The sequence below is a fragment of the Notolepis coatsorum genome (genome assembly GCF_963971535.1).
Source record: "Notolepis coatsorum genome assembly, chromosome: 11".
In the NCBI taxonomy this organism is placed as follows: Eukaryota; Metazoa; Chordata; class Actinopteri; order Aulopiformes; family Paralepididae; genus Notolepis; species Notolepis coatsorum.
The window spans coordinates 40,271,765-40,284,382 of NC_140175.1; the positions used below are offsets into that span (position 1 = coordinate 40,271,765).

General features: G+C 38.0%; 1 protein-coding gene across 2 annotated transcripts; it reads right to left on the reverse strand.

Moving 5' to 3' along the window:
- Positions 1-1,696: 1,696 nt before the first annotated feature.
- On the reverse strand, positions 1,697-4,477 carry tmem141 (transmembrane protein 141). Of its 2 annotated transcripts, XM_084324291.1 has the most exons (5): positions 4,321-4,477; positions 3,905-3,971; positions 3,399-3,482; positions 2,978-3,085; positions 1,697-2,417 (listed from the first exon to the last, which is right to left on the reverse strand). In XM_084324291.1, the coding sequence occupies exons 1-5, from the start codon at positions 4,360-4,362 to the stop codon at positions 2,356-2,358; spliced, it is 363 nt and encodes a 120-aa protein (XP_084180417.1). In that variant the 5' UTR covers positions 4,363-4,477; the 3' UTR covers positions 1,697-2,355. The 2 variants fall into 2 exon arrangements, with proteins under 2 accessions (XP_084180417.1, XP_084180418.1); XM_084324292.1 differs by lacking the exon at positions 3,399-3,482.
- Positions 4,478-12,618: the final 8,141 nt, after the last annotated feature.

Below are 12,618 nucleotides of genomic sequence, written 5' to 3' on the forward strand. Positions count from 1 at the left end.
CCTCTCAATTCTCAGCTAATTTCCTCTCATTTCAACCATCACCTCTTCATGAGCGGTTTTACAATAGTCATGTGAATGAATGAATGAATGAATGAATGAATGAATGAATGAATGAATGAATGAATGAAAGAAAACTTTATTTAACAGATTGCAGAATGGGTACAATACAGTACGGCTCAATTGTTAAGGGCATGCAGACCAGAGAAAGACGTTTGTCTTGTTTACATCAGGGTGCCCCATTTTCAATTCATATTGACATTTATGACATACTCAACATACATGACATTTATGGCATAGGGACATACAAGTATTTAGTACTGTTACATTTGTGACATATACGATATTCAAATATACAGTACTGTTACCCATAGATCCTGACAGAGTATATACATATGATGGGGAGGGGACTGTACATTAGGAGGGGGTGGGAGAGAAATAATACATACGGTGGGGAGGAGACAGTACATTTGGAGGGGGTGGGAGAGAAATATACATACGGCGGGGAGAGAATATATACATGCGGTGGGGAGGAAACTGTCTATTAGGAGTGGGTGGGGGGTTTGGACATTTACGGTGGCCAGTTTCGAATTGTCACCTCTCTCCCCCATTCATCAGTTGGTGCATTCTCTTATCAATGCCACACAGTCACACACACTTCTGAAACATCCCCTCATCCATGCCACACACTTCTGAATCATCCTCTCATCCACACCACACACAAAATTAATGCTGGCATTTTAATAATCGTATGGAATTCAACATGTTCTGTAAAGTGCTCTGAGACAGTGAAATAAATCCAGACAGGATTAATGTGGTAATCTTCGAATTATCTAGAGATAATTGTAGCATTACAGCACTGAAGGGGTCATTAACATTTAACATTTGAAGGAGGGTGGGGGTCTAAGAATTATAATTTTATTATGGTAAATAAATACTAATATCATTATGGCACATTCAGCAGAAAAGAAGGCTGATTGACTGCACAGCGACTTGCATGGAGCTAGAGTGGAGGGCATATAATTGAAATAATTCTTCTAAAAGACCAATGCACACAAACTTTTTTTATTTGTATAATGTTGATGGCTGCAAGGGTCCATAGTTTACTCGTCGATAATTAGGTTTTTATTTTCATGAAGGAAAAGTACTGGCTATGAAAACTCTGACCCCTAGTGGCTAACCATGACATGGCACTGACATATGAACTCTTCAGGAGGGCATGCCAACAAACACATGGAGATAATACAGGACCACAGGCATAACATTCAGATCCCTCTAAAAACGGGAACAAATTCCTGACTCGGATTCAGACTTTTTCTCAGCACCGCTATATGAAATGAACAGCTGCACAAGAAGCCACTCTTCCCCCTCCTGTTATCTGGAGTGGTGTACAGTTTGAGATAGAAAAGTAGGTCAGCATGTTCACCAGCATCATTTCAACATCATGTATCAAGTGAGCCAGGGGTCCACCGATGTTTCGGGGCAAATTACTCCATATTGAGATCATAAAACCTCTGTGACTCAACACTTAAAACACATGAAACTTATGTCTTTCATGAAGTACAAGAATCATTTTTCTATCCATAGGGGACACAGCCCTTAACGCCAAAATTATTAGTCTAGCTTAGCACAAATGAATGGAAGTGGATATGGAAGCATATCCGCTTCCATTCATTTGTGCTAAGCTAGGCTAGCTTGCAGTCGGATAGCTTTCTACTGAACGCACAGAGAGGAAATTGGTATCTATCTTCTTGTCCGACTCTGGAGAAGATGATAAACACATAATATTGTGGTGTTGCTTTAAGATGCTCTTGTGAGCTGGTCAATGAAAACATATACAGGCTCCCTGGCTTTCACGGTGGCTTCTATACAGTTTTGACTTAGTATAGACAATGGACTTAGTTTATCTATTTAAACTATATTATTGAGGGTCATTTTAGTTGGTTAGGAATCTTTCTAGGTACCCCTAAAAATATCAACCCCAGGGTTAGGAAAGTTTGAAGTAAGCCTTTATGGAAAGAATCCATTGACCATGAATAATAGCTGAAAGCTAATCTTATCTGAACACTTCACACAATGTGAACATTAAAGGGGCAATTCACCAAAAAACAATGTTGATTTATTTTGGACATAATCTCACACACATCCAAAAACATAATGAGTTTGAACGTGGCCACCAGTGATATGTCCCTGATGAGTTTTTGGATGTGTGTGAAATTATGTGCAAAATAAATCAGCATTGTTTTTTGGTGAAGTGGCCCTTTAATGAAAATACATACGTAGCTTCTCCTAAAACCGCGAAACAGTCAGGTCAAATAAATATATTTATTGGTATTGGTCAGTGTGTGTATCTTCTCATCATTCCATCGTATCTCCGTATACTGTCTTCTTAGGCCCTGTTGGTTCCTCAGGCGTGGGAACTGAAATACAGAGACAAAGACAGACATCAGAGGAGACTAGACTACTAGATGTAATGTATATATTATATATGTACTGTATGTGCATATGTATGTATGTAATTGTGTATATAAAATGGCTAGAGGAACTATACGGGGTAACCTACAGTTTTGTTCATCATAAGTCTGACCATAAAGGGAGCAGGTAGTTCTAAATGAGTAAATTACGATTTGAGTAAAAAGGGGTGGGATTAAATAAGTGTATACTTCTTCCCACTCCTTTTCAAATATGTAATGACAAAATTTAGTTAGACTTTTGTGTTTTTTGTGTGTATACATTTATATATTTGAATGGCCTAAGGCTAGATATGTACTTTGTTGTTGTTGCATATTTGAAATAAACATCAATCAAATCAAATAGTTTTGATGTCTTAACATAAGAAGTATTACCAGAGATTAAAGTAAAAAAGAAAGAAAAAAAATACATTGTTTGAAGGCATTTCTGCTAGCTGGAGATGGTCATACAGTGGAGAGTGAAAGGAAACATGGGGGAGAGAGAGAATGGAGATGGTCATTATACTCACTCTGTGGAGTTAAGCTGACTGGAGTTTTATTTTCTAACAACATCCACAGTTCTGTGCACTTCTGTGTCTCCCAGCGTGTGACCAGGTAGCTCCCTACTGACGACGCCGCTAGGAAGACAGAGAGGAGGAGTGATACCTCTGCACTGTTGATTATTAATGCTTTCTATTACTGCTACTTAGGGCTGGGCGATTAATCGAGTTTCAATTTCAATTACGACATTGGCTTCCCACGACCATGAGAACAAAATAATCGAGTTAAACGATTATTGTATCGCATGCCGCGTTGCTCTCATTTTGTCTTGTGTTATAAATGCAGCACACCCTTCCGCTGTGAAGGCGATTATGATTTTTGCCATAATCGAGCAGACCTACTGCTACTGCACTGTTGTACACCTTTGTAATATTAGCCTACATTTCTCACCTATTGAAATAAGAAGGTTCCACTGAAGAGCATAAGGCAGCCTCTTCTGTATAAGCTTTTGAATGGTAAACAAGCCAGCAGTACCTAGAAACCACACAAGACAGGTCTGGTCCATGATGACGGTAATAATAATTCACAAAGAAGATTGTTAAAAGCACTGCATATATAAACGGCATTATCACTTTGGGAATGACATGCTGTGCAAAAGAAATACAGCATAATCTATACAGAGATGGCTGGATCACATGAGATCAAAGTCTGTCTAAGATGAAATACTGTTATACATTTTATATATAGAAATACAGCATACTCTATAGAGATGGCTGGATAACATGAGATCAAAGTCTGTCTAAGATGAAATGCTGTTATACGTTTTATATAACTTCAAATATAAAATATAACACGTCTTTGATCATCATAAAAGCACTATATAAATTGAATGTATTATTATTATTATTATTATTTAAGTGATCATTGGCAATATGATAGGGGACACTGTCACTTACCAAGCATAAAGCTCCCGGTCCCCATCATAAAGGCTCGAGACTGACAGGCAGCATATCTCTGTAAACCCTGACAAAGAAGCATAACCATGAATATGAAATGAAAATGGGGGACCCTGATGTAAACAAGACAAACGTCTTTCTCTGGTCTGCATGCCCTTAACAATTGTGTGTATTGAGCCGTACTGTCTGTATTGTACCCATTCTGCAATCTGTTAAATAAAGTTTTCATTCATTCATTCATTCATGAGCTCATATATTTTGTTCAGTCTCTTTGTGTGCTAGCAGGCTGTCACAATGGCGTAAAGTGTCAATGTTCGCTGAATCAATTGATTATTATTCATTGCAAGCACTGTTATCAAGCTAAGCAAGTAAAATGCTTCTCAACAGTGCAGGGGAAAACGATGAGACAAACCTACCGGATGTTTTGCTGCAAGTGCATCATCCACTTTCATGACCATGTTGTTAACTTTATTGAGGTTGGTTCCTCTCAGTCTCTGATTTAACCTCTAAACCAAAATATTTACATCATCCAGTCAAAGTGCACATGACATATTGTTATTATCTAACTTTAAACTTCCGTGTTTCACGCTAAGAAATCCATAAAGATAACTTGACGGACAACGAGAAGTAAACTGGCTATATTAGGGCGACGCTTTGTGGAGTGGAGTAGGCATTGCAGCTGCTCAACCTGTCTGTGCCGCAGCCCCATACATAGGAGGGGCCTGTACTGTGCGTTGGGGGCCTGTACTGTGCGTTGGAGGCCTGTACTATGCGGTGCACTACTGCGCATGCGAGAAACAAAGTAAAGTAATTCTAATCTAGTCTAAGGGTTAAATTTAGGCCCTCATCCAGAAGAGGTTAAATTTAGAGTAACAGTCAGGGCTGGTAATCCAATTGATATTCAGTTAAAGATAAAAATTCTAGTCTATAGACAATTGGTTGCATTGAATGCTTTATTTGGTTACTCCTAATCCAATTGATATTCAGTTTAAGGCGAGACACTGCATGTGAATAGTCAAATATACTTTTTTTGTTGATTTTGAGATTTTGTTATATTTTGCTTCCTAAACATGTCTTCTATGAAACTAGTGACAATAAAACGTCAATAACACACATTTAGTTGTTTATTTTACATCATTTTGCCTTATTGCATCCATAAATGTGCACATATTTAATGGGGAAGTGCCTCATTTGCATATATAAACATAAATTTCAGAAAACTTGCAATATATTTTTTCTTAGTTTATATGTACATAACAAATTGGGAAAGTTTCATAGTGATATCTATTCAAATATTTTTTGCCTATTAGGGGGTACTACACTGTACTACACTGTTTGTAGCCTGTGTGTAGTTCTGTTCAGTTCAATAACATCATTATTATTATTATTCAGTTATCAGGCATGTGTTTAGGTTGTCTATTACTAATGGTTTGATTAGGTATTGTGTTTGTAAATATCTGTTTAAAAAAAAAAGTATGGCATTTTACAATACAGAACTTTGAAGGCGTTTTCCCAAAAATGAGTTTTAAGAGTTTTTCCTCATACTCTGAGCCAGAAATCTCCACTTCAGTAGCACACACATACACCAAACATTCCAGTTCTATTGATATCTATGTTCTGAAGGTATTTACAGAAGGGTTTGTTGATATCGCATTCATACCCTGATTTATATCACATTTTATTCCTAAAAACATGGCGAAATATGGAATTTTACCATAAAAATGGACTGAATGGAGTATTTTCTGATTTATGGAGTGATAAAAAGAGATATCCAAAATCCCCTCTGTAATAACCTTTGGCTCTAATATGTCAACAAAATGAAACTATAATTTTGAAAATGGCTTTATCCAATGTTCAGATTTCTGTCCTGGAATTATATGCAAATTAGTGCATATTTAAGTATATCATGCCTCATTTGCATATTTAAACATACAATTTCAGTATTATATAAAAGAAGCAGTGAAGCCAGACCAGCACTCTCAGGTTCAAAATTTAATGGCAGCCTGAAACAAACATGTTTCGGAAATATGTATTCCTTCTTCAGTGTTATAGCTTGCAATGGACTTGCAGTCAAGATAATGGTTATATACACACAGGTGGTTAATGATTTGGCAGGAAATGACATCACAGCGCAGGTGTGCCTGAGTCTATTGGTCCTCAATGACAAAAGAAAAGACCTATCAAAATAGAGTCTGTTAGTAAATACAAATTATACAAATATACCATGTATAAAAGACATATAAAAAGACATAAAAAACACAAAAGCAAAAGCAAAAATTGCATTACATTACCATACCAGAAACTTGCTATGTAACATGCCCGTAGTTTATAGGGCTAATTTAGCCCCTATACTTTTTTCTTTTAAGCATCAAAGGATAAACATACCTCTTGCAGGAAACAACCACTTGGATTAAACCATATAGATAAAAGGTACTTAAAGGAAACAGGTTAAAACGTTCTCTTCATTCATTCCTCTAGGTTCTATGCAATCAAACAGGTGGATATAATAACATTCCCGTTGTAACAGTAACTTATGTCTGTCTCCCCCTCTCGCGGGCCTGTGGACTAGCTCAAGTCCCATGTATCTGAGATCGTTAACGGTATGTTTACACCTGGAAAAGTGTCTAGCTACTGACGACTTTATATCTGAATTTCTCACTGAACACTTATGTTCAGTGAGAATTACGTGTAATTCAGCCAATCTTGTGTATCTACTAAAATGCCCGTGTGATTTTTCTTATGTGGGGAAGACAACCAGAGCCTTTAAAACAAGAATCAGTGAACATAAGTGTTCAGTGAGAAATTCAGATATAAAGTCGTCAGTAGCTAGACACTTTTCCAGGTGTAAACATACCGTTAACGATCTCAGATACATGGGACTTGAGCTAGTCCACAGGCCCGCGAGAGGGGGAGACAGACATAAGTTACTGTTACAACGGGAATGTTATTATATCCACCTGTTTGATTGCATAGAACCTAGAGGAATGAATGAAGAGAACGTTTTAACCTGTTTCCTTTAAGTACCTTTTATCTATATGGTTTAATCCAAGTGGTTGTTTCCTGCAAGAGGTATGTTTATCCTTTGATGCTTAAAAGAAAAAAGAAAAAAGTATAGGGGCTAAATTAGCCCTATAAACTACGGGCATGTTACATAGCAAGTTTCTGGTATGGTAATGTAATGCAATTTTTGCTTTTGCTTTTGTGTTTTTTATGTCTTTTTATATGTCTTTTATACATGGTATATTTGTATAATTTGTATTTACTAACAGACTCTATTTTGATAGGTCTTTTCTTTTGTCATTGAGGACCAATAGACTCAGGCACACCTGCGCTGTGATGTCATTTCCTGCCAAATCATTAACCACCTGTGTGTATATAACCATTATCTTGACTGCAAGTCCATTGCAAGCTATAACACTGAAGAAGGAATACATATTTCCGAAACATGTTTGTTTCAGGCTGCCATTAAATTTTGAACCTGAGAGTGCTGGTCTGGCTTCACTGCTTCTTTTATATAATACTTAATGGGATTTCAGCACCCAGTGTCGTATCTTGAGAGCGCGGTCTAACTTGACATACAATTTCAGAAAACGTGTAATACAAAAAAGTCTTGTCTTAATATAAGTAATCAACTGGGGAAGTTTCATTGTGATATCTATTAGTTAATTTTTTTACCCTATTCACCTGCAGTGTCTCCCCTTAAGACAAAAATATTTTGGATATTAGGTCCTATTTTCCGTATGTTACTTTATGTTTCTAGTGTCCTATATTATATGATACTTTGTTTCTCGCATGCGCAGTAGTGCACCGCACAGTACAGGCCCCCAACGCACAGTACAGGCCCCTCCTACGTAATTTCAGAAGTGCCTGTACTCTGTTTAAATGACGCCACGCGCACTCCCACGTGTGCGTGCGCATGCATGTTCCCTCGCGTGCTCACAGAACAGATGATTATTATGCATAAATAGTAGGAAACATGTTTGTATAGGAAATTACTAGTTTTTGTAAATATTGCCTTGAAATAGAGAAGCTGAAAAAGGTAGCAGGATGTAGCATTCAATATAAAGAAATTATATTGTCAACAGATATGGTTGAAAAACAAACAATGTTTTAAATGTAATTGTAGATACAATATTGTAGTTACAATTTCTTTAATTGAATTAACTTAAACTAGAAAAGTAAATACAAACTAAATTAACAATGTAACTTACAGTTTACAGAAGGACAGTTTCCTTCTGAAGCACAACTTAAGAAATGTCTCATCCTTCCAGTCGGGACCATTTGTCAGTGTCACATAGTGAGACATTCCACAGCTCAAGCAACCCCCCACCAATTGGTACAGGGCTTGTATTTTGGTTTTGCACTTCTCGTTCTTTGTTATGCTATTGCTATGCTATTGTTATGCAAAGAATATAGGTGATAGGTGAGTACCGGTATTTGGCGCACGGCGCGACGAGTCGAGTGAAAGTTGTGAACACATTTTTGTGTGCACGCGCGTGCTGGGGCGGCGTGGTACCGCGTGGCATGACCACTGCACCCCTGCTCACCTGTCTAGCCGAGTAGGATAAATCTGCAGTGCCGCAGTCCGGGGCCTGTACTGTGCGTTGGGGCCTGTACTGTGCGGTGCACTACTGCGCATGCGATGTTGGGCGGGGCTTCATAGTGCGCATGCGTGTGGAGCATATAAGCAAATATGAGTTTCTACTTCTAGCTCTGGTTTAACATTCATTCTTCTTCGTTGAAAAATAAACCAAATATGTCTTTCAGTGAAAATGTAAGTACCTTAGGCCGGGGGCACCTTCGCTATTTTGGACATTAGGGCCTATTTTCTAATTTGCTTTAGTGGTGAGCTAACGTTAGCTAACGCACGCTCCGGGATTGCAGCTGGGGGCTAGTTCTGCACTAACCTAACGTTAGCTAGCTAACGCATGTTAGCTAATATTCCCTGTAAACACCCAACTAACGCTATGTGAATGTGAAGTTGCTATTATTTTGGCCCACGTTTTGACTACTTTATTAATGTTGAACTAATGTTAAAGCTATGTTAAACATGAACCATTCTCACAAGGTGTTCAAATTCACATTATCTGTTATTGTCCACCGCAATACACATCGTCATTGTAAAATGTGTTGCTTATTCAATCAAATCCCGGTTCATAGTGCGCACAACTGCATTTTATAACCTTGAGCAACGTTCCTCTATTTTAGTCCAAAATTATAAACATGACTGACTTGATGCTACTGTATATTTGTATGTCTGTAAATGTCTTGATGAATTAATTTAAGTACCTGTATTATTCAGTACATTAAAATTAAACTTCAACTTGAACCTGTGTGGAATGTGTATCTGGTAATCTGTGTGTGATAGAGGAGATATGGTCAGCTGCCCGACAGAGCCTTTATCCTCTCCTCTGACGGAGGCTGTGTATGTTTGAACTGTAAAACCCCACAGTCAGAGCTACTGTACCAGATCGGTCTGAACTGTAAAACACCACAGTCAGTTGCGTGGAGGAAACTGGAGGAAACCCACAAAGACACAGGGAGAACATGCCAACTCCACACAGAAAGTACCTGGATTTGAATAGAATATTTGCATCTCTGTGGGGTCCTTATCAAACAATCGCTTATTAAACCCAATTGTGTTTACTGATATATACCATATAAACCGAGTGGGTGTCAGACAAGAGGGAAGACTGTCAGGTTTTAAACTGTGGATACTAAACAGAAGGTAAAGATGACTGAACTGTACAGTAACAGTAATCCAGAACTATTTCATTGCACTGTAAATAAACTGATTTTATAGTATGTCACATCAATGTCATTCATGTCTTTCACATTCTACTAAAACTGAATCAAACCATAAACAAGGTGGCCTGTTGGGATGTTAGATCCTAATGTGAAAAACTGATTTTATGTCTGAGGAGAAGACTGGTACATAGTTCATTCGTCTCTCCATCTATGTAACTAACCATATTTGCATATCTTGTATGTCACACATTTAACAGTACAGTATTGAATTGATTGATTGAAAACTTTAATGAACAGATTGCAGAATGGGTACAGTACAGTACAGCTCAATACACACAATTATTGTTATTATTATATATTAATGGGGGGACTCCGATGTATCCTCTTAGCAGTTGTTTTGTATTGAGCCGTACTGTATTGTACCCATTCTGCAATCTGTTAATAAAGTTTTCAATCAATCAATCAATCAATCAATCAATCAATCAATCAATCAATCAATCAATATATGTATCATCTGTCTCTTTTCTATTTTATTTTATAAAATATCCCCTTTATACCCTTTCCCTGTTACCCTTCTAGAGGCCTTTTTGTCCTCTCACCTTGCCGTCATTGTAAATAAAGTATATTAAATACATTTTTTTTTAAACACAACATATTAAAACGTGTAGCTCTTCTTCCTTCATAAATGTCTTCTGCTGATTTCACTTCTGCTGACGTCTTGGTCCTGTTGTCGTCTTACGCCTGACAGAGAAGGGCAGTTGGTCAGTAGACAAATCAAAGGTTTAGTCATAACAGATTTGCAACAAACTGAGAGGCCCATGTGTTAGATATATTAGATATACTAAAAGGGGTACAACACCCAAATCAAGAATTCCAATATGTAATATTTTGGGTGATATAGACAAACTATTACTTTCCTAGTTTTGGCGATATATCACAGTATTTCGTATTTCGTTTTCCAGTACAAATTACAGTGTGATATGACGTCTTTCTTTTTTAAATATCTTTATCTTGGAATATTCATTGTCATGGTGCTATTTCATTTCAAATTATCTATTTTCTTAAACTTTTTTAATACATTTTCTTTTGATAAGAAATATAATCAAACTACTGTATAGTGTATTTATCTTGATACAATATGTATATCATGGACAACTGTATTGTAAAAATCCATACCTTTGCATTGATCCATGACCTTCTTATTCAGTACACTAATATGAATCATTAAATTGTGCATAGTTCCCCTTCCATGATTTTTCTGTACCTTTCCTGTAAATCAAGGCAGGACAGTCGACCTTTATAGTTTCCCATCCAGTTCACTTCTAATGGAAAGACCAACTTGACAGATTTCACGGCAACTGCTGAAGAAGCATCCATGGAAAAGCACAGTTAAAATACAGACAACTAATGATGAACCACTATAGTAAGTAAGTCACACACACACACACACACACACACATACAAATATTTTTCCTTTCATTTATTTTTTTAAATAGGATTACAGAAAATGATCACTAAAGTGCTATCTGTTGCAGCTGCACTGTTTTCCATGAAAATACCATATTTGGATACGTTTGACCATTTCTCAAAAAATTAAAATCATTATTATTCTTTATTTAATAATATGTTTTTGGTAGCTTTTTTATTTGTTTATTGGACAAGTCCGGCAGAGGGGAAGGATGGGAGAGAGATATGGGGGAAGACATTCGGCAAAGGTTATCGAACCCGGGATGGCCATGTTGCACTGCATTGGCGCCCTGAAAATCATTATTTAATAAAACACAGAAAAGGATCACCAAGTTACTCTGGATAAAGAACCCCTTTACAGACAACATTGAGACAAAGCTTCCTGACACATCTCCATCCAAACTCTTGGAAGAACTCATTGAAATCTCATCTAACAAGGCCACTGGCCATGACAACATCCCCTCCAAATTCCTCAGAGACGCAGCAGCCGCCATCACCCCAGTCATCACACACATAATAAACCTCTCTATAAAACAGGGGCACGTCCCCAAGGACTTCAAAATTGCGAGAGTGACCCCTCTGCACAAAAAGGGCAGCAAATTAGACCCAGGCAACTACCGCCCTGTTTCTATTCTTACCTCCATCTCGAAAGTCATGGAGAAAATAGTCTACGAACAGGTCGAAAAGTACCTGGCGGAAAAAAATCTAATCTACGAATTCCAATCTGGCTTCAGAACGTCCCACTCCACTGACACATGCCTCCTCTATTTGAACGACCACATCAAACAAGAGGTGGACGTGGGCAAATACTGCGGCATGGTCATGCTGGACCTACAAAAGGCCTTCGACACTGTCAATCACTCCATTCTAATGGACAAGCTAAAAGCAATTGGTTTTGATAGCTTATCAGGGAGCTGGATGCAATCCTACCTGGAGGGGAGAGAACAGATGGTAGAGGTAAACGGTACTCTATCCCCCCCCCTCACAGTGAGCTGTGGTGTTCCACAAGGAAGCATACTAGGACCGCTACTCTTCCTAATTTATGCAAATGACATGTCGTCAGCCTGTGACTGCAACTTGTTCCTGTTTGCGGACGACTCAGCCCTGCTGGTCTCTGACAAGAACAAATTGCAGGTTGAAAAAACCCTCAGCACGGAACTAGGCAAAATCTGCATATGGCTCGCTGATAACAAACTATCATTACACATGGGCAAAACAGAGTCCATTCTTTTCGGTTCAAATAACAAACTCAGCAAGACCGACGGATTCTCAGTTACAGTGGGTGACAATATTGTCACAAGGAAAGACGAAATTACCTACCTGGGTTCCATCCTAGAGGCAAATCTTTCCTGTGACAAAATGGCATCCAATGTAATAAAAAAAGTCAACCAACGAACTAGATTCTTGTACCGGATCTCCTCTCTGGTAAACAAGAATACCCTGAAGACTCTGGCAGGAGCACTCATTCAAGGGTACTATGACTATGCATGCACCTCATG